General features: G+C 46.0%; 1 protein-coding gene across 2 annotated transcripts in view; it reads right to left on the bottom strand.

Moving 5' to 3' along the window:
* Positions 1–2,878: 2,878 nt before the first annotated feature.
* Positions 2,879–26,371, bottom strand: part of HGD (homogentisate 1,2-dioxygenase) — a 46,924-nt gene continuing 23,431 nt past the window's right edge. For both annotated transcript variants that reach the window (XM_050959435.1, XM_050959444.1), the window contains 9 exons: positions 24,501–24,592; positions 23,420–23,454; positions 21,285–21,364; positions 20,714–20,813; positions 15,761–15,885; positions 14,927–15,031; positions 8,023–8,149; positions 4,323–4,504; positions 2,879–3,602 (listed from right to left, as the gene is read on the bottom strand). In XM_050959435.1, coding sequence (XP_050815392.1) covers positions 3,471–3,602; positions 4,323–4,504; positions 8,023–8,149; positions 14,927–15,031; positions 15,761–15,885; positions 20,714–20,813; positions 21,285–21,364; positions 23,420–23,454; positions 24,501–24,592 — 978 coding nt within the window. In that variant the 3' untranslated portion in view covers positions 2,879–3,470. The remainder of the gene's footprint in view (positions 3,603–4,322; positions 4,505–8,022; positions 8,150–14,926; positions 15,032–15,760; positions 15,886–20,713; positions 20,814–21,284; positions 21,365–23,419; positions 23,455–24,500; positions 24,593–26,371) is intronic.

Genomic DNA, 26,371 nt, shown 5'->3' with positions numbered 1-26,371 from the left:
GTGTGAGTGCTGCTGAAAATCAGCTCACGTGCCGCCTTTGACACGCCTGTCATAGGTTGCCTACCCCTGGTCTAAACAACAGAAAACACCTTTTTGATTTAAACACCTGAGAGAAGTCTCCCTTCATCTAAAAGGTGAAAATTCTCCCAATCCACTTGAGACCTCCAAGAGGCCCTGCAGTGAGACCAGACATGATGTTCTTGATATTACTAAGGTAAAACACAAGCAAGAACACACTGGTGCTGCTGCTTCCTGCAACGTAAGGGAGAAAGAGAGCAAGTCCCTCGCAGTCTCCTTTGCCAGAAGTGGCTGAACATGCTGACTTTGACTTCTCTCCCTTTCCTGCTCCTGTTACGTAGCATTCATGCCTCAAAACCCTGCTCTTCTGAGATTGGTATTATTTCCCATCTTGACATAGGTGAAATCTGTGCTCTTCCTCACCGATTAGCAGGCACTGGAGCTCCTTCAGCAGCTATGCAGAGCTGTAGCCTGTCTCTGATCTGCTCCTTAGTTTATTCTCTCTCACCCAGCTCCCTCCTACATTCTCCAATTAGGTTAAATCAAGCAAATGCAGATTATTCTCTTTCCAAAACAGTTTCTACAACAGATTCACCCTCTCAAATGACATCACAAAATACAGCTGTGGATCAGTAAAAGGAAAGGCATGAATGCATGAAGAAAGTGGTATTTAGGGAATGAAATAATTGCCCACAGTGCTAGTCTGAGCATGCTAAATGGACCACCACCTGCTGCCACAAACTGATATGATCTCTCAGGACCAGTTTCCTCAGCTAATTGGGCCTTGAGTTGCCACACATGTAAATTCTCCCTTGCAGCTGTATTTGTTTGTTTTGTACAAATTGTTCAATAGGGGTTGCAGAAGAATAGGGAGCATTTCCAATTGGTTTGTGAATACACATGCCTTAGCCTCTCTCTGCGTAGCTCAAAGGGAATGAGGTTACTCTCCATGAACTGGAGTTTGGTGCTGGGAGCTAGTCTGGCCTGTTTCTTCTTTCTCATTATTTTCAGAGTTCTCCAGGCTGCCTTTTCAGTTCCTTGTGAGGAGCACGTTGTGCTTCCAGAGCTGAGTTGTTGCCTGGCTGTGGTTCAGGTGGAGATTTTTCTTAGGAAAGGTAATATTTCCAATCAGAAATTTGGGGAGGAGAGTGAGCAAGTGTAAAAACACTTATTGGGTGCATAATTTGCACATAACTCCCAGTGTCAGCTATAGACATGTGCCTATAGCAGGAGAGTTTCAAGCAGGCAAATAGTCTATGGCTCTCGTGGGTTATCCCCCCAATGAGAAAACAAAAACTTTTCTTTCAGTCCCTAGAGCATTTTGGTTTAGGGTGTATCTATGCTTGAAAGTTAATGTTGATTAAGGGAGGGTGTGAATTTAAAGTACAATAGCGATTCCTGAACAATGCCATGTGTGGACACTCGTTTGAGAACAAGAGTGCCTTGTTCCTGACTTAATCCACTTTCAAAATTAATTTGGAACAAATCCATCTGTAGACAAGCCCTTAGCTTCACCCTGGGCCGGTTCAGTGAATTGAATCCCTGTGGCAGACTGATTGTTGGTAAACGGCCTCTTCTGAGTTTTCTATTTTAGCACAAGTGCTGCATGGTGGATATTACATAATAATACTCTGCATTTACAAAACATATTCTAGCCAAACATCTTGTACAGGGTCAAGCCCATTGTTGGCAGTGACTAAACAAAAAAACACCTTAGGTGTCCTGATGCCGAATCCTGTGCTGTGTGCACTAACCCATTTACATTGCTCCTTCCCTCTTCTGGCAAATAAGTTCTGATATGCTTATGCCCCTCTTCTCAAAGTAAGGCGTGTAAATTATTGCTGACAAGGGGGCTTGTGCAACTGCTTCAATCCCAGATATGTGCCCTGGGCTCTCCTCTTGCTCCAGTGTACTTAACAAATAAGGCCTTGTCTAGTTAAATCAGTACAATTTTCCTATGTAAATTGGTTTAGAAACATATTTAGTTAAATGGATACAGCCTCTTGTGGGGGCACTCATTTGGTCTGAATGTGCTATAATAATTGGTAAAGAATCAAGCTAAGCTGCTATAAGGTCCTCACAAAGCAATGAGGAGTCAAGGTTGTCACAACGCATTCACTGCATGTTAAAAAAACGTATCCAATAAAGGGGGGGAGGGCTTGAATCTGGGGTGTCCCATATTCTAGGTGAGTACCCTAACCACTAGGCTAAGGGAACTCTTACCCCCTCCCCCCACCTGTTTTGTGTGGAGTTAGGCAGCCTCTGAGCATACCTACCCTGATCACACCCTGCATGCAATTTAGGTAGCCAAACACTTATCCCTCCTCCAATTCATGAATTGCTCTGAGGCTTGGACAAGAGAAACACCTGGATGCCTAGAGAGAGGCAGCCGTGTATGGGCCCAGTGGCAGAAACTTATGTGTCTATGGAACTTCGCCTGCAAAAATTCAGGCACTGAGTGAGTTTAGGCATCTACAGGGTTCTGCAGCAGCCAAAGAGTTTTGTGCATCACCTAGAACTGAGATTTACATGCCTAGGTTGCTTTGTGGAGCCCATTCTTAGGGTACGTCTTCACTACTCGCCGTATCGGCGGGTAGCAATAGATTGCTTGGGGATCGATATATCGCGTCTCATCTAGACGCGATATATCAATCCCCGAATGCGCTTATATCGATTCCGTAACTCCACCAACCCGAACAGAGTTGCGGAATCGACAGGGGGAGCCGCGGACATCGATCCCGCGCCGTGAGGACGGTGAGTAATTCGATCTTAGATACTTCGACTTCAGCTATGTTATTCACGTAGCTGAAGTTGCGTATCTAAGATCGATTTTCCCCCGTAGTGTAGACCAGCCCTTAGTATTGGCAAACCCAGACAGAAGGTGCTGGGAAATGATAAAGTGTTAGTAGGTGCTGAAGATTGGGCTGTATGTCATTGGAAGGGTAACCTTCCCTTGATTGGCAGTAGGTCTGCTGGATTTTAAGACCGGACCTGGCTGGTTCTTCTGACTCCTATTTATTCTTACCCTCTCACTGGAAGATCATTCCTGGAGTATTGTTTAATAAATTGTTGCTCCTGAGCATCCCCTTGTGAAAGATGTGTCATATTTTCATGAGTGTCCCGAAAGGAAGTCAACCACTATCTCACTTCAGTACAAGGCACAGATTTCACACCACTCCACCTGCTGGGGGAGCCCCATGGCATGGGCACTGCAGCTCTTACACTTTAATTGGATACTTGAAAGCTCAGAACTGTGGTGCAGTTCAAGGCTAGATACGCAGGTTTGCAAGAGTAATTCATTTAATCAGTCACTGTTGAAATGGCTGCAGTGCAACAGCACTCACTGTACTGAAGGATGTTTGTTCCTTTACCATCCCTTGCCCCTGTAGGTATCACTGATTGTTTCTCATCAGTGTGACTGGCCTGGGAGTGCACAAGCAGCTCACTTCTGTTTACTTGCAGCTGGGATTAAAATGGCTTTTCAGCGGTTCCCAGCACTTGTAGTAGGTCTTTTCTAGACAGTTGGAGGTCTTGAGGCCCCACGTGGTAACAGCCATGCTGAAGGAGGACTCGAACATGAAGGCCTGTTAGGAACCACAGCAAGTACATTAGGGCAGGAAGGAGAGGAGGGAATACATGCACAGTGATTATGCTTTATTAGGTATATACAGAAAAAACACCGAAGGTCTAGTGTTGGCCAGACTCTAGCTCCTAGCTTCTCAGTTTGAGGAGGTTCCCAGCTGAGGCCAGCCTAGCATAACTCCTACCTGCTCAGTCAAGGGGAGAAAGCTTCCAGCTAAGACCACTAAAGCTGTCCATAATGCCCATTGAGATGTACCATTGCAATGCTGGTGTTTCGCAGGTCCCAAAAGGGATTTTAGAACCTGGGAATATCCTGGAAAATCAAGACCATCCAGGAAATCCTGGGACAGGGCCTGCTGGGGGACCACTTTCTAGAGCGAGTCATTGGTTGGTCTGAGGAACTGGGGGTGGAGGGGAGCGTGCTTTTGTCCCCAGAAGATGAGGCCAGAATTTCCAAAAAAGCTCAGCTCAGCTCCCCCTTTAAGTGGCCAGATTATCAAAAGAGCTCAGCAATGTTGTGTCACAATGGGGGAGCTGAGCACCTAAAATCCAGCTCCAATTTTGGGTGTTCAGCACTTCAAATCTCTTCCTAGACACATTTCCAACCGAGACAGCAAGGATCTGAGCTGCGTTTCTGAGACCCATGTTGTTAGCACATTGTGCTGCTGCTAGAGCTTTTACCTGGCTAGGCAGTTATTTTACTTGCTCTGTAGGGCTCTTACCATGGTCCCTTCTGCAACTCTCTCGGGCTCTAGCATGGCTTTGCTTGCCTTCTCAAAACACTCAGCATCTGGCCCATGGGGTATCATCATGCTGTGTAGGCTGCCCCCTCCTGGCTGGAACCCTTCTTCCTTCGCTTCATAGCGCCCTTTGATCAGCCCCATGAACTCGCTCATACAGTTCCCTATAGAAGTGGAGACACAGTCGCTGTTACAACGCAATACCGTTTGCAGTCATCGCGGAGTGGCAGTCATCCCCTTGAAGATCACAAACTAAGTAGGGCTGGACTAGCTCAGTATTTGGATCCGTGACCTCCAAGCAACTGCAGGGGTGATGCACGATGTAGTGTTGGTGATCCAGTATGTAGGGCTCTTAGGGCTACTCTACATGCAGGTTTTGTACCACTACATTTATATGGATTCAGAAACCAATATAGTCAAAGCAGTACAACCTGCTCAGCTGGATGCAGGTACGCCAGTATGTAAGGAGTTCATACTGCATACCAATATAAGCACCTTTAAACCAGTATCACTGCGTCCACACTAGGGGGTTGCACTGCTTTAATTATATTGGTACTAAAAGTGTGTGTACAGAAACCTATAAAACTACTACTGTGTTTATAGGTTGCAAAGCACTTTATAAAGGGGGGGGTCAAGATTAGTATCACTCTTTTGGAGATGGGGCAACTGAGACAAAGAGATCTGAAGTAACTTGCCTGAGGCCACAAAGTAGGCCAGTGACAGAGTCAGGAACAGAACCCAGGCCTGCTGATGCCCACTCCAGTGCCTTATGCACTAGGTCATATTGCTACACATTTTTGTACAAGCTCCGAGCCACCTGTGTACTCTAACATCTTGTGATATTGTTTCATTCTTTTACACTCACTTTATCTTCTTGGTGATAAAAGTCCAATCTCTCTCTCATGGTTATGGGCCAAATTTTGCCACCGATACTCATGATTAGCACTAGTCCCACTGAAAGCAATGCAGTAAGCTGTTATGGAATAAGATCCCATTCGTGTAAAGTTGCTGAATTTGGCTCTTGACTTCTCATTAAGATATGTTCTTGTCTCTCTAAAGTATGTATTTTAGTCCCAGTTCTGCAAACAACTGCCACTTGTAGTACCCACTCACCTCAGTAGATTTGACTCTAATGGGTCTACTCAGTGTAGCTGATATTATGCGTGGCTACACATTTTTGTAAGATCAAGCCATATGGCAGTAGCTGTGTTCTTTACATTTCCATTTGAGTCAGCAGCGCACCCTTCAGTGCAATTCAGGGGATGAAGCATTTAATTTCAAAACTACTTTTGCAAAAATATAGGTAGCCTATATCTGCAAGCAGATGTTCACTACTACTCATTCTTAATCTGCAGTATCATGTGTATGAATGGTTTACTGAGAATTTTTCATATAAATGGCTCATGGACTGCATTTAGGAGGCACAGGGTATTACACAGAAGTGTAAGATGTTACACAGGTGGAGCTAAGGCTGTAAAATATATCATAGGAAGTCTGGCCTAGAAATTAGGACACTGGTTTGGGACTTGAAATAACCCAGGTTCAATTCTTGGCTCATCCACAGACGACTTGTGTGACCGTAGGCAAGTCACTTATGCCACCCTGTGCCTCAGTTCCCTATCTGTAAAATGGGAAAAACAGCACTTCCCTCCCTGAGTAGGGTGCTGGGAACACAAATACATTCACGATTCTCAGACATTTGGATACTACAGGGATGAAAGTCATTATAAATACCTTCAAAGACAGAGAAACAGCCCATGTAGTAAAAGCCTCTATATGCATTCATACATAGGGGAAAGTTAAGGCAGTGTGGGAAATCGTAACTTTGCCACTTCAGGATCTGAGTACCTAACTGTGCAGCCTTCATGTTCTCTGAATACAGGTTTCTGACAGGACTCAAGAACTGACAACAATAGTTCTGCAGGTAAAAGGCTAGATCCCATGTAAGATGTATGAGAAAGAACTGCTTAAACCCATTATCCCTCCACAGTGGTGCTGAGCACCACAGATTTCAATGGGATTTGAAGAAGTTCAGCATTTTGCAAGACTGGGCCCTTCCTAAGCAAATATAATGTGTTCAGAGAGCCACATTAGACCCTATCATTCCACAGGTGAAAAACAATCCTATAAATATGAAATTAGTGTTTCACAAACACACTCTCAGTGACTTGGCGTAATCGGAGGCTAGCTGTTTTCCCTTTCTTTCATAATTTGAAATGAGAGCAGGAGAATAAGCCAAGGACTTGCCTCTGGGATTTATTCAGATGGATGCACAACTGCCCGTTGTGCTGTCAGGGGGCTGAGTTTTTATAACAAAAATCTCCCGGGTGTCCTTCAGAACTAAATCCAAGTAATGGAGTGGGAGGGTGGAGAAATTATTACACAAATGTTTTAAGATGAACACAATAAATGTCTGACTCTTTTTAAAGTGACTTTAGTGCTATCATAGGTGTGGCAGTGACATCCCTGGAAACCAAGGCTTCTTATTTATAGGCACAGCACGGGCAGCAAAGCCAGGCTTTCCCCACACTCTTTCCTAGCAAGGTGTTTCCTCCATGTCTACAAAGGAGAACTGCTTGGGGTTGGCAGTAAATGAATGTCTATGGTGCATTCAGTCGTTGGCCCCTGTCCAGGGCCAGCCAACAAGGAGCCAACAGTGATGGTGGTGGAGGATTATATTTCTTCCATGATGTAGTCACCTGCCACTAGGAACAGGACTGAGAAGGACATTGATTCCAAATCTCTACCTGTAAGCGCCCCAGATATTGCTGAGATAACAACAGCACCATTTATCAACTAGATACACATGAAGCGGTGAAGAAATATGGCTTTGTGGTTATGGCACTGGAGAGGAGCTCAGATCATCTAGGGTCCAGTGCCAGTTCTGACACAGACTTCCGGTGTGATCTTGAGCAAGTCACTTAACCACTCAATGCTTCAATTCCCCATCTATAAAATGCTTTCTCCCACCCTTTGTCTCTCTTCCTCAGTGCGATGGTAAGCATTGGCGGGCAGGGACTATTTATAGGGTATGTCTACACTGCAAATTAACATGCAATTATAGCTTGGGGAGGTACACCCATGCTTGCTTTAATTTAGGTAGCACAGCTAAAAATATTTGGGAAGATAAGGAGGCACAGATTCCGGTGTAGGCTGGCAACCTGAATACATATCCATGGTCCCCCATGGGGCTGTACTAAGGCAGCAAGCTTGCACTGAAGCCCAGGACACCATGTCTTCACAACTAACTACTAATGTTACCTGCTCTACCTAGATTAAAGCTAGTGTGGGTCTTCCTTCCCATGCTACACTCACACCTTCGCTTGCAATGCAGACATACCCTTACTAGGCGTTTGCACAGTGCCAGTACAATGGGGACCCAACCTTGGTGGGGTCACTAGGTGCTTCTCTAACACAAATAAACGTACGTGTGTAACCACAAGCCACGTCACCTCCTGTACAGTTGCCCTCGGCTGCTGTAAATGGGGACAGCTTTCCTTTGGTTTCTGCCCCAAGAAAGACTGGCTGGCTGCAAGTGGCCCACGTTAGCTGAGTGAGAGGATGCAGGCAAAGCCATCTTTCTCCTTGTGGCTCCTGTGGAGAACAGGAAGCATGGCTTCTTTGATACCCCCCATTCCCCCCGACCCGCTTCTCAAGTGTAACTGAGTAAGGGCAGACATACTATGGTAATAAGGTGGCCGGAAGGTGTTGTTTGCTACCCCCCATCGGGGTGGGAAGATGACAAAGTCAGCAAGTGCCACTCCAGGTCGGGTTGACTTGGCTGTCAAGACAGTGAAAATAGACGGGTCCTATAGAAAAAAACCAAACAGGATGGCAAATCAGAAAACATGGCTAAGTTCAGCCCTGTCAGTTCAGCTGCATCCTGTGAGCCACACCTGCCAATTCAGCCTCTCACCCTCTGAAACACTTTCATCACCTGCATTTTAGAAGTGGTTTGGAGGGCGAGTGGGATTTCTTGGCTGGCACGAGTCCACTCATGCTCCGGATCCCATTCTGGGCATAGGAGGAAGGAGAAGGGATAGGCTGCTTCCTTATTTGGCTGGCCTAGAAGAGCTCCAATTCTTGTCTCTCCTATGACAAGCACTCTGCCACCCCTGACCTTCCACCATCTTGTCTGAGTCCTACCGAGTCCCTCAGATGGCTGCAGCATTGACTGCAGAGAGGAAGAGGGGCTGTTCTGAGCCCAGAATGCTGCAGCTCTTCCTCATCCCGCAGGAGATGCTGGCTTCAAGGGAGACCATATAGCTCTGCTCCTCTCCTTTCTCCCAAGTGACCCTAATATGGCAAAACACATTTCCAATAAGTTCTCAGAATGTATTGGGGACAACTTTTTATTTCAGAAGGTGGAGAAAGTAACCAGGGGAACAGCCATTTTAGACTTGATTCTGAGCAACAGGGAGACATTGGTTGTGAATCTGAAGGTGGAAGGCAATTTGGGTGAAAGTGTTCATGAAATGATAGATTAGAAATGATAAGGAAAGGAAGGAGTGACCGCAGTAGAATAAGGATAAATGGACTTAAAAAAAAACCAGACTTTAACAGACTCAGAGAACTGGCAAGTAATGTCCCATGGGAAGAAAATCTCAGGGAAAGAAGAATTAGTAAGTTTCTCAATGAGACAATATTAAAGACACAACTACAAACTATCCCAATGTGAAGAAAAGATAGGAAGAATAATAAAGAGGCCAATATGGCTCCATCAGGAACTCTTTAATGATCTGAAAATCAAAAAGAAATCCTACAAAAAGTGGGAACATGGATGAATTGCTAAGGATGAAAACAAAAGAATAGCACAAACATGTTAGGGACAACATCAGAAAGGCTAAGGGCCAAAATGGGTTACATTTAGCAGAGGACATAAAAGGCAATAAGAAGAGGTTCTTTGAGTACATTAGGAGCAAGAGAAAGATGAAGGAAAGTGTAGGTCCTCTATTTGGAGGGAAAGAGAGCTAATAACTGATGACATCAAGAAGCTTGAAGTGTTTAATGCCTGTTTTGCTTCAGTCTTCACCAAAAAGGTTAATAGTGATCAGATACTCAATACAATAACAACAACCAGAAGGAAGAAATGTAAGCCAAAATAGGGAAAAGACAAGTTAAAAAATATTTAGATACATTAGATGTATTCAAGTTGGCAAGATCTGATTAAATTCATCCGAGGGTTACTTAATGAATTGGCTGAAGCAATCCTGGCACCGTTAGCGATTATCTTTGAGACTTCCTTGAGGACGGTTGAGGTCCCAGAGGAGGACAAACATAGTAATTATCTTTAAAAAGGGGAACAAAGATGACCTGGGAAATTATAGACTAGTCAGCTTAATTTCAATGCCTGGAAAGATACCTGAACAAATTATTAAACAATCAATTTGTAAGCACTTACAAGATAATAGAGTTTAAGTAATAGGCACCATGGATTTTTCAAGAACAAATCATGCCAAACCATCCTAATTTCCTTCTTTGTCAGGGTTAATGGTCTAGTGGATGGGGGAAGCTGTAGATGTGATATGTCTTGATTTTAGTAAGGCTTTTGATAAAGTGTCTTGTGACATTCTTATTAGCAAACTAATGATGTGGTCTAGATGAAATTACTATAAGATGAATGTGACACTGGCAGGCCATGTGCCAGCTCACGACAAGGTCCCCATGTCTCAACTGAACATTGACCAATACAAAGCTGGAATCAGTTTGGCTCACCTGTGTGTTAGTACTGTTAAAATAGGTATTAGAACTATAAGAATGTGTTTAGTGTTTAGACTTTATTGAATTATTGTGGGGGAAAGGATAGCTCAGTGGTTTGAGCATTGGCTTGCTAAACCCAGGGTTGTAACTTCAATCCCTCAGGGGGCCACTTAGGGATCTAGGGCAAAATCAGTACTTGGTCCTGCTAGTGAAGGCAGGGGGCAGGACTCAATGACCTTTCAACATCTCTTCCAGTTCTAGGAGATAGGATACATCCATTAATTTTTTTTTTTTAATGCTTGTGAGTTGCCATATGCATTGATCTCACTTACAACATCTGTATTCCATAGCATAAGGTAGTATTTGAACAACTGTATTGTGAGCCTCTGTGCCTGTCTAAATCACCAGATAGGAGAGAGACATTAACTAGTATGAAGAGTTGATCTTCAACAGAAGGTATTACGGCCTTCCCACCAGGAAAGGTCTATCAATACCAGATGAACTATTGTGGAATGCTGGAAATGGAATTTCCCTATATACTCTCAACAAAAGATTTTTGTTGTTCTGCCCTCCTGCCCATGCAGATGAATCATGCAAGTAGATTCCTTCCATCTGCTGAGTTGATAGCTCAGAGCACATTACAGGAGAGGGATAAAACCTCTAACAAGAAGGAACTGATTATGCTGATTGGACTCTGGGGGGCAAGGTTTCTAGGCATAAGCATGAGATCCCCAGCTGCTTAGCCTGGGTTAGCCCTAAAGGACATACAGAGTTTGCTGAATATAAAAGCTTCTATCACCTTTTGAAACTTAAGATTGGAACTCATTTGGGTATCTATGTTTACTTGCTTTAACCTTGTAAATAACTCTCTGGTTTTCTTTTCCTAGTTCATAAATGTTTAAATAGTTTATTATAGGATTGGCTACAAGTGTTGTCATTAGCGTGAGATCTATGGTGCAATTAATCTAGAGTAAGTGACTGGTCCCTGGGAGTAACCTAAATATTGCTGTGATTCTTTGTGTAAGGGACCATCTATCTGAGTGGTGAGATAGATTGGAATAGCCCAGGGACAGTCTGTGACTCCATGTTAACACTGTTATAGTGACTGAGCAGTTTACACTTTATAACTGGTTTGGAAATCTAAGTATAGAACTCACAACCAATTTGAGGTTTGTGCCTAGTTCCTAACAGTCTTCTATGATGTTGATACTCACGCTTTTGAGCCACTGCAGGCAGTGTTACAGTGGGTGCACAGCTGGTTGGAAGACTACATTCAGAGTAGTTATCAATGATTCGCTGTCAAATTGGAAGGGCATATTTAGGGGGTCCCTGCAGAGGTCAGTTCTGGGACCTGTACTATTCAATATTTTCATTAACAATTTGGATAACAGAAAGGAAAGTATGCTTATAAAATTTGCAGATAACACCAAGTTGAGGGGAAGGGACTTGTAAGCACTTTAGAGGACAGGATTGGAATTCAAAACTATCCTGACAAATTTAGAGAATTGGTCTGCAATCAACAAGATGAAAATGAAGAAAGACAATGCAAAGTACTGCACTCTAGGAAGGAAAAATCAAATGCACAACTACAAAATGAGGAAAAGCTGGCCAGGTGGTCGTACTGCTGAAAAGGATCTGGGGTTTATAGTGGAGCACAAATTGAATATGAACCAACAATGTGATGCAGTTGCAAAAAAGGCTAATATCATTCTGGGGTGTATTACCTGTAGTGTTATATGTAAGATACGGAAGGTAACTGTCCTCTCTACTAAACACTGGCGAGGCCTCAACTGAAGTACTGTGTCCAATTCTGGGCACTGCACTTTAGGAAAGACGTGCACAAATTGGAGAGAGGCCAGAGAACAATAAAAATGATCAAAAGTTTAGCAAACCTGACCTGTAAGGAAAGGTTAAAAAAACTGGGCACGTTTAGTCTTGAGAGAAGAAGAATGAGGGGGACCCGATAACAGTCTTCAAATATGTTCAAGGCTGTTAGATAGAGGATGGTGATCAGTTGTTCTCCATGTCTTAATGGACTTAATGTCTCCATGGCTTAATCTGCAGCAAGGCAGATTTAGGTTAGATATTAGGAAAAGCTTCCTAACTGTAAGGATAGATAAGCACTGGAACAGGCTTCCCAGGGAGGCTGTGGAATCCCTGTCATTGGAGGTTTTTAAGAACAGGTTGGACAAACACATGTCAGGGATGGTCTAGGTTTAATTAGTCCCACCTCAGTGAAAGGGGCTGGACTTAATTACTTCTCAAGGCCCTTTCCAGCCCTACATTGCTATGATTCCCCTCACTACAGACCAGCTGAAAAAAGAGTGAAACTGAGTGAGGAGGAAGCAGAAATGGAGAGAACTCACCAACACCAGATCTGATAGAATTATACACAGTGCCCAGCGCAGCATTTGCCAGGAATGTGTGTGCAGGGAGGATTTATGGGCTGACGAGAGCTGGGGTGGGGCATCAATCTAGAGACGTGGGGGCGCAGCCTGCAAGTGAGCATGGCCGCTGGTTGGTGGGGGCTGGATGAAGATTGTGCTGAAAGGACAGCGGGGGGCTCAGTATATTGAGAACTATACTTGTCTGTGGTAACAAAACAGCACTTTGTCCTTACCTAGTTTTAGTCTGAAGAACATTTTACAGACACAAATCAATAAAATCCTGGTGGTTCAGCACTATCATCCCCTTTAACAGATGAGGAAGAGGAGTGATTTGTTCAAGACTGCACAGTAAGGCAATGACAGAGACCAGAAGTCTTGACTCCACAACTCCTCCTCAACCCTTTCTGCGAAGTTTACTGAAGACAAGAATATCCAATGGACTAGGAACTTAGCCTTCCAGCCCCTCATGAGGTGGGAAATGATTACGTTCCTCCTTTTTACAAGTGAGGAAATCGAGGCACAGAGAGATTGTGACTTGCCTCAGGCCACATGGTGGTTCAGTAGCCTAGCTGGGACTGGATTCCAGTTGGATTCCCTGGGCTTTCATCACAAGATCATCCTTTCCCATGGCATATTTAACTGGAATCTGAGCAATGCTTTCTGTTGGCTGCCTAACTAGAAATTCTCCATTCTCACATGCAGAAGCAATGCCAAGAGATAGTCTAATGAAAACAAATATTTCACTGGGCTGGTTCGTTATAAAAGAAGCCGCTTGCATTGATTTTGGCTTTTGTTACTTTTCATAAGCTGTATAAACTATTACAGTGAAAGCTGCCAATTCTTCAAATACAGTTACAGCACTGGGCTCAGGGGACTCAAAGGAAACACTCGGCAGAGTCATTTTCTAACTACAAGAGGTGAATCAGAATGAGAATTTGAGGCAGAATTCTCTTCTCTGACTTGCACAGTGGACATCAGCTCCAACGGTCAGTTCTTCTTGTAGGCGCTAAGTTCCCTCACTGGGCCATGGTGTAAAGCAATGTCTAGCAAACTGGGCCACAGTCAGCAATGTGTAAGCATCTGCACCACCTGTGCCCCTTTACACCAGAATTGAACTGGGCCCAGTGTAAAAAGCAGTAGTGATTTCCCCACCCTCGCCTGCTTGTTTGTCTCATCCACCTGTTATGTCTTGTCTCTGGGTATGTCTTCACTACCGGCCGTATCGGCGGGTAGCAATCGATTTCTCGGGGATTAATATATCCTGTCTCATCTAGACGCGATATATCGATCCCTGAACGAGCTCCTGTCGACTCTGGAACTCCAGCAATGCAAACGGTGGTAGCGGAGTTGACAGGGGGAGCCGCGGATGTCGATCCTGCATCATGAGGATGGTAGGTAACTCGATCTAAGATACTTCGACTTCAGCTACACGATTCCCGTAGCTGAAGTTGCATATCTTAGATTGATTCCCCCCCCCAGTGTAGACCAGCCCTCTTAGAGTGCAAGCTCTTTGGCACTGGGACTGGCATTTTTTATATGTTCATATAGGGCCTAGTACAATGGAGTTCAACCTGGTTGTGGACTCCAAGTGCTCCCACAACAGCAATAATAGTAATTAATAATAACTATATAATATTACTGAAAGATAGCTGTGGTCCAAACATAGCAGGGACACAAAATGCTGTCACCAACATGCCTGGTGTAAGTCAGTCAAAATCAGGCGTAAGTGATAAACTAGACTAAGTCCAATCTATTTAGCAGGTGTGCAAAAGGACTGTATCCTATATTCCCCCCTTCACCTATTCAAGGTATAACAGGAAAAGCAACAATCAGGAGGGTGTAAGATTCCCTGATGTAAGGCCTGAGTTCCCTCCCTGTTACACCAGTTTCACCCAACGTAAAACAAGCGTAATGGACTAGAGAATTGGGCCCACTCTGTCTGAGAACTGTCTTGCCTTGCACAGCCCTGTTCAGTGCTTTCCCAGCTGTTCTCAAGGAGACTGAAAGTCACAGGTGCTTGAGATGCCAATGTGGTGCAAGTTACACAGACTCGCCACTGACATCCGTTTTCTAATTCACCAGTTACCTGCTGTGCATCTTACACTGCTATTTACACCACTGCCGGATTAGGTCCCAACTCCAAGGACTTACAGACATTCGTTTCAAGCTGAATTAGACTTTGGCCTTGTGGTGTGGCAAGCAGAAGACTGAGATGAAGAGGCGGGGTAGTGTGTTGCAGGAGACTGGGCAACAGGAGTGTCCCAGGTTCTATTTCCATCTCTGCCACTGACACATTGTGTGGCACTGGAGAAGTTAGGTCAAAATTTTCAAACTTAGGTACCCCAGTTATGCTCCTAAATCTTTATTTAGGCTCCTAATATGAGACCTAATTTTTCTATGGTGTTGAGCACCCACAACTTCCAATGGCTTTAGATTTCATAGGTGCCAATTTCATTGCTCCACCTCATACATGCCTATATCGACAGCCTTAGAACTTACCGCGTGGTCAAACGCAACAGAATTGATGACCATAAAGTTATCCAGACTGTATTTGTATGGTGTGTAGTTCCCATGCCAGGCCACCACATTGAATGGGGAGAAATCCTATCAAATCAAGAACAAAGGCAGCAGAGGATTATCCCCAGTGTTCTCCGACATGCTGCGAACATACAGGACACTGCTCTGTAATTCAAAATGCATTCAGTGTTCGTAAATGGTGCCCAATTGACAGCCTGGAGACCGAAGCCCCCTGTGATCCATAGAACAGGTATTGCCTGGGCAGTGGCAGGGCACGTTTCACCTCGCCATACCCTGCCAATGGGCCTCAGTCCTGCTCCGTTTCTAGTGATGAGAGAGGAGTTCGGTGTCCAAGGCCCATTTACTCCTTGGCTTCACTGCTGACACCACCCATAAGGAAATAGTAGTAATGGCAGTTTTTTGTGATGGGAACACCTGCCTACTAGAAATTAGACAAATGGCCTCCCACAAAAACACACTCCTGTCTTTTCACATAGGCCACTGAATAGCATTTGGAAGCAGTGAGGTAAAAATCATCATCTAGAAGCAAAGAATCACTAACTTCAGAGTCAAACAATTCTTTAAGAAACATTTACTATGGATGGAGAGCATTTTAATGTGCCAACAAACAACAGGCTCAATCCTGCTTTCATTTAACTCAATGGGAGTTTGGCCACTGACTTTAGTGGGAGAAGGATTGGTCCCCAAAGTTATTTGCCATGCTGGTAAATAGTATGTCCTACAATGTGCACTTATTATAACTAATAGAGCTTCAGTGTGATCCAGTCATTGTGAAAAGGACTCTAATTTTCTTACCTGTTGGGCTGAAAACAATTTGCCCTGATACTTGCTGATCACTGTGTAGTCACGTGCTACTTGGCAATCTTCATACCAGGCAACTGGCACTAAGAAATCTCGTGGGTTAGCCAGACCATTGGCCCCTCAGGTAGAAAAAAAAAGAAAGTAGCAAGATTATAGGTGATATCTTTACAAAGTTGGGACCATTGTCCTTCCCTGGTTATACCGGTGTATTTTTGGAGTTTGAATGACTTTAGAGGCACTTCACTGTACTCCATAAAGAGACTTATTGTTCCCAACAAAACTATTTACCTGTAATCCTTATTCTCAGACAGGGGTCACTGTTACACGCCCTGGCATGTAAGTCCATGTTCCCATCATGGGAATCAGACAACTCTCACAGCTCTGATTACTACACTATTACACATCCTCAATAGTTGGGGAGTGTTACCTTGGGGTGGTAGAAGACAATTAGACATCGGGGACTTTCTATTCCTGGCTCTGTCACTGACTGGTTGTATAACCTTGGGGAAAGATCTCTAGAAAGTCATCAGGCACTAGCACATTTCTGGATGTGTGGAAAAAATAATAAAATGAGGCTAATGATACTTCTTTAGTTTTAGGTATATTGTAAGAGTTAGTTAACGTCTGTAGAGCATTTTTAAGAGTAAAGCACCATATGAATGCTAAGCATTCTTCTTCTTCTCATTATTATTATGGTTATTATTACAAAGAACTTTGACTTCCTTGGGTAAAAGTGCCAGGCATTACTACCTGCTGCTGAGGTTTAACAGTCAGTACTTTCCTCCAGCTGTCAGTTTTCAAGTGAAAAGTGAAGTTAAACAAGAATAAAATATAAAGCATCATGATCTCTGGGGGGAAGCTGGGTGGCTGGTAGGGGGAGGATCTCTTATTATTACCTTCTGAAAAGAAAAATTGCAGGCAAGTACAGTAATTTTCTTTTCTCCAACAAGTGAATGTTAGTATAGAGATCTCCCCTCTAGGAGACTCAAAAATTCCAAAGATGTCTCTGAAAAATGCTAACTAATGAAAAAGCTTGTTACAAATACATAGGCAATATAGTATAAATCATATGGAACAGGCACTGACTGCAACGACAACATGAAATCACCGTATCCTGGCTGAAGTGAGACAGCTAAGGGTGCCAAAGAATCACTCTTATAATCTCATTCCACAGGACCACAGGCAGGGCCGTCCTTAGGATTTATGGTGCACTAGGCGGGATTATTAAACTGGTGCCCCTGTGCCTGTCTTGCTCTTAGCAACACAAACATAAGCATACAGTATTGGAAAACTTGCCACATGCATGTTATTAAGACCAGTTTAACTTAATGAAGCACAACGTAATGCTGATGGACTAGCACTATAGAAAAAATTCAGATTTGACAGAATGATGCAAATAATATAATTTTTTTAATTTGTCAACATTTTATTGGAAATTTCTATGAAGAGGTATTGAAACAAGGATTTGTTTTTAATTCAAAGCAATCTTTCTGGCTTTTTGGGCTGCAAAATCAGTAATAATGTCACCGTATGACAAAGACAAAGTGATGTCTTGTTCGATTGCAAGAATAGCAAGACCAGTCAAGCGTTCCTGACTCATTGTAGAGCGGAGGTAGTTTTAAAATGAGCTTTAGTTTTGAGAAACTCTGCTCTCCTGATGCTACTGTTACAGGAATTGTCAGTAGAATATGAGGGGCAATGTACACATTAGAGGATATATATATCAACAAGTTTGCTGGTATGAATAAACTGTACAATATTTATCATTGATTTTGCATATGGCAACACTGAGGACAGTGTACTCAATTCTTCGCACAGTTCAAGTCAATTTAAATAAAAACTATCACCGTGCTTCAGGAAGCTCTCTAGGTTCTTGCACTTTGTCATTAGTCGCTCTTGTTTTCCTATTTTGTTAAATTTAGTCCCACTCAGCCCGCTGCCAGCTGAGTGAATGGAACCCCAGGCCGACAGTGGGTTGAGTGGCACAGCCGGGGTCTCAGCCACCAGCCTGCTTCGCCCACTGCCAGCCTGGGGTTCCTTGGGGGTCCCGAGGCCAGCAGCATGTGTGCCATAGGTTGCCGACCCCTGCTCTATTAGCAATGGTTCCCAAACTGGGGTTCGCGAACCCCTGGGGGATTGCAGAATGTTACAGGGAGTTCGCCAGAAAAATTTCACTAATGGTGGCCAGAGGACCCTGGGCATTGGAGACAGAAGGTGAGACCCGGTTGCAGGGCAGACACCCCAAGCCCCAGGGAGAGCGGGGCCGGGCAGTTGGGGCTGGCAGCCCGAGTCCCGGAGGTCAGCAAGGGAGTCAGCAGCCTGAACCCCAGTGCTCTGTGCGGGGCTGGCAGTCCGAGTAACAGGAAGAGTGGGGCTGGGCAGTTGGGGCCGGTAGCCTGAGCCCTGCCCCCATCAGCAGGGGAGACGGCAGCCTGAACCCCAGCCTGAGCCCCAGGAAGAGCGGTGCAGGCATTTGGGGCATCCATCACACTGAGGAAATTTAAACTTAAATCCCTGAAAATATTCATTTTTAGGAGGGGGTTCATGACATTTCACAATTTAGTGACAGGGGTTCGTGGGCTGTTAAAGTTTGGGAACCCCTGCTCTATACACTAGTAAGGAGATAAGCATATTACAGTTGTTGGAGGGTTCTATTTAGCAGTAACAGGGCTATAGGAAAGTCAGTCAACATTTTTTGTTTCTCTGATGAAAACTGGCCTACTCCCTTCCCCATACCAAACTTGTCACTAATAATTGTCAACGACTTAATTTTCTGTTTTTGGCTAAGATATTGATTTTTAAAAAAAAATATTGAAATTGATTTCAGGATTGTTAGCAAGCATTTTTGGTAAACAAATTTGTTAAATGACAGTCTAAATGGCAACACAGCACTGCTTTCATGCTTGGCTCACCCCCCAGCCTGCTGGTCAACAGCTGCAGTAGAGGAGGAGATAGGTGGAAAACTGCAGGACCCCCAAATCCACCTCTTGGGGTGCAGAGTGGCAACAGCAGCAGCAAACCCTCAGGTCCAATCACACGCCAATGGGCACCACCGCCAGCCCAACGGACCATGGTGAAGTTAGCACAGCATCTGATCTCAGGGACTGGGCACCCATGGAGCCACAGCAGCTCATCCTGCCCTGTGCAGCTCTGTCCAGGGGAGAGACGCGCTCCCCAGCTAGGGTGACCAGATCCAGATGTCCTGATTTTATAGGGCCAATCCCGATATTTGGGGCTTTGTCTTATATAGGCACCAGGCGCCTATATAAGAAAAAGACCCCAAAATTGGGACTGTCCCTATAAAAGTGGGACATCTGCCACTCTACCCCGACCTCCTGTCCTGATTTTTTGCACATGCTATCTGGCTATCCCCAGCCTAGTGGTGTGCGACCTTTCCAATCCTGGCTGCCTGCCAAGGAAGTGAGTTACTTTCACTTTCATTCCTCAGCAGGCAGCCAGGGAGGGGAGGGGGAGAGAGAGAAAGGTGGGGTGCTCCGTGGGACTGGGGGAGAAGAATGGATGTTATGGGGGACAACAAAGGATACTGCCAGAGCCGCTGAGCCTGCCTCACCTCATACTGGGGGAAAGAGTCACACTCACAGGTGATTTCCTTCCCCCACCCCTTCCCAGAAACCCCAGCAGACAATCCCCTCCCTCAGAGTGTGCTGCATTTGCCTCTCTCTAGGACCCAGCAGCCCTGCTCTTACATGCTCCACTGCTTCCTGTCTGTCTGGGCTCCCAGCAGAGCTCCCCCAGATCTAGTGGTGCCCTAGGCGGCTGCCTATTCTGCCTATGGCTAAGGATGGCCCTGACCACAGGACTCTAGTGCATGCAGTGAACAAGGTAAAGGATCTGCAGAGCACACATCACACAGGAGGGGACATTTTGATGGTTTCTGGCCAAACAGTTGCCAGTTACATAGTTCTCCAACTGAAGAGAGAAGACTACATTTGAGACCTGGCTCCTATCCTTCCCACTTTAATGATCTCCAGTTCCCACAGCAATTTCCTCTATGGAAGAATCCTTTCTGGGTTCTTGTCCCATGCATTGGAGACGGGGGAAGAAAATCTGAGACTCCTCCTCTTCGTCCTCCATCCTCTGAGAACACAATGCAAAGCCGAAGACTTTCTGTAGTTACAAAGGTATGTGGACTTTTGGTCTTGTGTACTTGCACCAACAAACACTTACACACACTAATCAGGTACAGTAATGGAGCACAAATGGCTGGTTACCCAAATTGCAGGTGCAAATGCTGGTCTGGGCAGGCAGATGCCAGACACTGGCTGTGCAGCAGGTATGCATACCTTTAATGCAGCTTCCCTAGTGCATGAAACTTCAGAAATTTAGCCCTACATTTCTAACTATAGTCACAGAGCTAAATTTTTCTCTCAGTTACACTAGTGTAAATCCAAAATACCTCCACGGACTCACTGGAGTGTATACCGGTGCGGCTGAGAGCAGAATTTAGCCCAATGTCCGTAAAAGGAGTTTCAAAAAACCAAGTAGATCTATAAAGATCTAAAAGGCCAAGAGCATGTTTGGAATGAGCCAGCTGGGGGACAAGACTGGAGTGGGAGGAATTTCTCTACTCTGGGGGGATCAGGGAATTAATGGCCTTCCAAGTGTTTTGTTGGGAATGGGGGCTACTCTGTGAAATGATAGTGTCCATTTGTCAGGGAGCAACTGAAGAGCATCTCCGGGACTTCTACAGAGCATCTCATACTGAGGCTTCGAATTCATTCTTAGCAGAGAGGCCTCTGAAATTTTAAGCCTTCCTATGTCGTAAAAGGGAGTTTGCTACAAGAAGAGGATGGACCTGGCCTTCTGTATCCCATGTGAATAGAAAGCCTGGGGAGGAGGGAGGAATGGATTTTGGCTCGCAGTCCCTTGCTCTTGTAGCACTCTGGCCCCACGGAACCCACTGTAAACTTGATGGTGAATCTTTACCGATGGGTCCCAGGTCAGGTAGCTCGAAATGTGCGCCATACACCTCCAGCATGTAGCCCCTGGTTTCTCCAAACACCTCCACACTGAAACGCATACCTTGCTAGGAGGGAAAAAAGAAAAGCAGATCTCAAGAGCAGCTCAGGATGGTTGTTACAGCCAACAAGAGGTTCGTGCAGCTTGTGGGCCAAATGCAGACAACTGACTTCTACAAGGTGCCCCCCAAGCCTGCCCTCAAGTTTAACATGGTGGCATGGCTTGCTGAGCCTACATATCCCAGAATGCAATGCTAAAACTGGATTCAAGCAGCTCATGCCACACTGTTTGCTTCTCTATTAAAGATTAGGGTGGCTGTGATTGGTGCACTGTACACAAATTAGGTCAGCCCAGGGGTTCATGGCAAGTTCCTAATGCAGCCTCTGCTGAGCAAAGTTTAAGGTCTCCTGAGTTAGTCCAGCTCTCTGGGGTTCGACTGAAGTCGAGCAAAACTCACTGTTTCAATGTCAGCAGCGTGCTTTTGGAGGTTCCCTCCAAAAACAAGCCAGCAGGAGGTGTAATCGTGCCTAGTCCTCACCTGAATGACACAGATCTCATTGGGCTCCACCAGCAATTTGCCAAACTCGGTGGTGATGAGCAGCTTCCCTTGCTGTGGCACTGTGGGAAGAGAACATAAGCAGAGGACACCGAGGAACTAGAGGATTTTCCTGTCACCAAAAGTCACAATTTAGAAGCTTCAATCTGCACATGCATTCTTCTCCCCGGTATGCTACCAGCCTCCTAGGAAGGCTCCTGATTCTCTTAGCTGCAGATGCACTCTGTTCTTCCTGACCCCACCTCACACTGTGGCCTAGGGAGAAATGTTGTCTGTAAACAGCAAACAGAAGCAGACTAATGTTGCAGGCAAACAAATTGCTCAGACAGATAAAAGGACAGAAACACGTTCTTTTGTTGTTCAAAGAAGCAACTGCTGATGAATGATGTCAGATTGAGCGCTCTGTATCCACAGAGCAGGTTGCAGTAGTGCAACTGTGCTTCTCACTGCTCTCCAGCCAGCGGGATCACCTTGAGGGGTAAGACGCAAATTCACCCTTCTTGAGCCATTCAGTACTTGGTCTCAGGTTAAATTGACAACAAGAGGTCCAGTTAATGACAGCTGTGATTGGTTTATATATCCACTAAGAACTGGCCTGAGTTCCTCACATTCATTTCACTTAAGGGTCAGTGAAGAGCCATTAGATGGGAGCAGTGTTCAGTCATGAGGGCCCAGCTCCTCAAAAATATTTAGGTGCCTAACTCCCATTGAAACCAAAGGAAACAAGGTGCCTAAACACCTTTGAGGATCTGGGCCTAGCAGCCGAGGATGGATTTAAATTAGAGACCTAGATGCGAAAGGCTCCGTATGCCAATCCCCAGAGCCAACCAGTCAGTTTCTCTTTCCTTGTGCCTACTCCACTAGGAGAATAAATTCATTTTTGAGTGGTACTGAGTCCAAACTTCTGACTCTGAGAATACAAAAAAGTGGGACAGAGGTTACTATTGCACTATACCTCAAGGCAGTGATTCGGGAGATTACTCAACACATTCTCTCACGTGAGGAGCCTCTCCCCTTCACCAAAGATGTAAACTGTGTCTCCAAGGGCTACAGGATCCTACTTTCCCACGTGGTTGCCCCTTCACTTCTTTGATACACAGCAGAGACCTAGTATGATTCACTTCCCACTCTACCAGAGCAGGGGCTAACCGTCTTCAGTTAACCTTTGCATTCATTCTCTTGAACGTACTGGCCCAGGAGGGCCCACACTGTAATGGGAAGGCCTGTAAATTCATGCAATGTGCCCTCTCCCTTTCACCTCCTAGTGGGGAGAGAGCTGAGGAACTGTAGTTTGGTATTTTGAGGTTTTTGCTGATGAATGAGTTCATCACCAAGTCATTTCTATTAATCAATCAATCAATCAAAAAAAGATATAAACAAATATCAGGGTCACATGCATTTATTTCTGGTGAAATAAAGTATTTAAATATGCATGCATTTCAAGTGCCAATGCAACACTTATTGTTGCAAGTTTGGACACCCTAGTCTGGTGGAACTCTGGAGCACAGGTCTCTTGTCAAAGACTCACTAGTCTTGGACTGAAGCAAAGCTGTGAGCTGTCTATCAATCCCAGAGTTTATAGTTTCCAGAAAACCTCAAGGGCTCTTATGACATGCCTAATAGGATTCCCACAATAGCAGACATGCAGAGCATGAGGAACCAGACACTGACTAGCTAGCCAAGGAATCTAGGCCCTGTTAAAAAAACAAAGAGAGACTTACAATCCTGGGCTGAGAGAGAGAAGCTGACTGTGGCAGGCAACTCAACCATCACCAAACCACCTAATTTTGGATGGTCCAGGAGTGATGTTGATCGCTGACCACCAGTCCAAACCTTCCCAGAAAGAAGAATGCACCACGTGGTGGGAGAAACAGAGAGGAGGGCTGATGGCAACAGAGATCAGCAATCATAGAGTCATAGATTATTAGGGTTGGAAGGGACCTCAGGAGATCATCTAGTCCAACCCTCTGCTCAAAGCAGGACTAATCCCCAAATGGCCTCCTCAAGGATTGAGCTCACAACCCTGGGTTTAGGAGGCCAATGCTCAAACCACTGAGCTATCCCTCCTTCCCTGCCCCAATGATGGGGGCTGAACAGAAGTCACATCAGTAACTCACCAATCAGGAAGTCTCCATCTGAATTGTAAAAGCACCTAAAGAAAAAGGAGCACAGGCACACACATACTACAGGCTGTAACATGAGGGTCTCTTGAGCAGGTAGAGTGTCTGTGATGCCAGTGGAGGCAACCTTGGGAGCCCCACTCACAGGGTTGATGGAGACTAAGCACATAGAGGCTCGCAGGAGGCAAGATGATCTAAAGCACAAAGCACAGGGCTAGGAACTACCGAGGACTAGTCTTGCCTCTGCTAATGTCCTTCCTCTGTGACCTTGGACAAATCACTTCCCCCTCTGAGCCTCCATTTCCCCATCTGTAAAACAGAGATTATGATGCTGACCCACCTGACAGAATTGTTGTGAGGAGCTGTTAATGTCTGTCAGGTGTGATATTAAGTATTATTGACCTCCAAGGGTGAGCTTGGTCTATGGGATAAGGATCTATGAACCCTGTAGAAAAGCACCTCTTATCTCTGCAGCCCCAACCCTTCATCATTCCCACCTCCCTGCTGATCAAAGTGCGCCCCATCTCTTTGCATGATGTTTACCCAAGGTAGTGCAATGTGTTAGGGCTTTCTATGCCACCCATCACTATAGTATCTAAGTACTTTTGTTGTGTGCACATGAATTTAAGGGATATCTAGGCATTGTTATTTGCAGAACAGTTGCTATGTGGTCTGTGCTCTCAGTGAGCATTTGCAATGAATTACAGATGGTATTGGGATGATTGCAAACTAACACTAAGGCTGCATCTATACTACGAACTGTACCACTATAGCTCTGCTGATGTAAGGTCTCACGTGCAGTCACTCTTTGCTGGTGGGAGAGAGCTCTCCTGTTCGCATAGTTAAACCACCTCCAATGAGCAGCGGTAGCTATGTCAGCAGGAGAATGTCTTCCGCCAACATTATGCTGTCCACACCAGCACTTTTGCTGGTGAAACTTATGTCGGTCAGGGATGTTTTTTTTCACACCTTTGAACAACAAAAGTTTTGCCAGCAGAAGTGCTAGTGTAGACAAAGCCTATCACTTGCAAACTAACAGCCCTGGAAAACCTTGACCTCAAATCTAATAGTCACTGACCTATTAATCATGGAGGTGTTACAGGTGAAGATGTGGATGGCAATCCCATTGCGCGACTTAGGCTCCCCAGCTCCACACAATGTGTGCAAACCCTAGGAGACAAACACACTGAGTTAGAAAGAGCAGTAGGTAGCTGGATGGAGACAAGATCCCTCCATTCCCTTAGATGAGGCTTGCCCCACTGGCTGGACTCCCTCCTTCCTCGCAGATCCCACCTCTGCTGGCTGGGGTCTCTGTCTCCGTATGACTGTTGTTTGCTGTTGTTTAAAATGACCCTGATCTTTGGAGATCACTCAAAGCTGAATATGTGGCAGAGCAGCAGGCCACTGGCTAACAGCGCATGAAGCTTCTCTAAAGCCCAGTAAAGGCGGGGGGGGGGGGGGCTTTGAAAACTGTGCCAGAAGACACAGACCCAGCCCAGTAGTCACTGGTAGAGAGTGGGGAACACCCTCTCCCTGAGGAGATGAGCTACCCCAGGTGTCTGTCCTCCCGAGCTGTAGCTAGGTATTTTTGTGCCTGAGGCAAGAATATAAAATTGCGCCCTCCCCCAGGGTCGGCTCTTCGGCAGCGGGTCCCTTAGTCCCTCTCGGAGGGAAGGGCCTGTCGCTGAATTGCCGCCAAAGAATGAATGAAGCAGCGGCGGTAGAGCCTGTGATTTTAGGGGGTCTAACTCATGATTTTTGACTGCTTGGGCTGGTAATGTTGCTTCCAAGATGGTCTTTGGTTCTGGTCCAGTTCCAATCATAAGTTGAGAGAGGAGGGAGATGCTGGATATCAGCAGTGGCCACTAGGGATCAGCATGTGTCCTGAGAATGCTGGGAGTTCAGGTCTGCAGGGCAGGATCAGGGCTGGCAGGTTTGTAGAAATTTTGGTGGTGCCTAGAACCCACCCCTGCCCAAACTCCACCCCCCCACACCTCCCCAAGGCTCTGAGAGGGAGTTTGTGTGAGGCAGGAGGTCTGGGGTGCAGGCCCTAAGCTGGGGCAGGGGATTGGGGTGCAGGCTCTGGGAGGGAGTTTGGGGATGGGAGGGGGTGCAGGGATGAGGACTGTGGGTTGTGGCCACAGATGAAGAGTTTGGAGTGTGGGAGGGGCTCAGGGCAAGAGTAGGAGTGAGGGCTCTGTCTGGGGCTGGGAATGGGAGGTTTGGAGTGTGGCAGGGGCTCAGGGCAAGAGTAGGAGTGTCGAGGGTGAGGGGTCTGTCTGGGACTGCAGATGAGGTGTTTGGGGTGCTGGAGGGGCTCAGGGATTGGGTAGAGTGTTGAGAGTGCGGTGGGGGGGTGAAAGCTCTGGTTGGGGTGAGGGCTCTGGGGTGTGGCAGGGCTGGGGATGAGTTTGGAGTGCAGGCAGGCTGCCCTGAGACTGGAGCCAGAGAGGAGGACTCCCCCCAGCCCTTTCCCTGCCAGCAGCAGCAAGCTCTGGGGGAGGAGTCCCCCTTTCCCACCCCTCAGCAGCACACTCACCCCCACCGTCACTACATGTGCTCCTAAGACCCCTCTCAGGTCCAGGGATCTCCCTCACCTCCCCCATGGTGAGTGCCAGGGGGTCCTGCATGTGCCTCCTGCCCTGCTGTTGCCCCTGACTGTAGCCTCACTGAGGGTGAGGGATGGGGCTGCCTCCCTGCCCAGCATGAGGCAGGAGCAGTGACTGCAGGTGGAGGGCCCCCTATGCTGGTGTAGGGTTCCATTGTAAAATGAAAGGGTGTGAGGGGGTAGGGCAGGCTCAGACAGTCTGCCCTGGGCGTGGAGATGGGGGCACTAGGACCCTGCAGCAGCAGTTGTGCCAGTGGTTTTTTTTGTCTTTTCTCCACCGCTTTCTGCGCCCCTCGGCTTTGTGCGCCCGAGGCAAGCGCCTCACTCACCTCGCCCTTGTG

This window comes from Gopherus flavomarginatus, chromosome 1 (assembly GCF_025201925.1).
Source record: "Gopherus flavomarginatus isolate rGopFla2 chromosome 1, rGopFla2.mat.asm, whole genome shotgun sequence".
Taxonomy (NCBI): Eukaryota; Metazoa; Chordata; order Testudines; family Testudinidae; genus Gopherus; species Gopherus flavomarginatus.
This window is presented reverse-complemented; position numbering and strand designations above follow the sequence as displayed.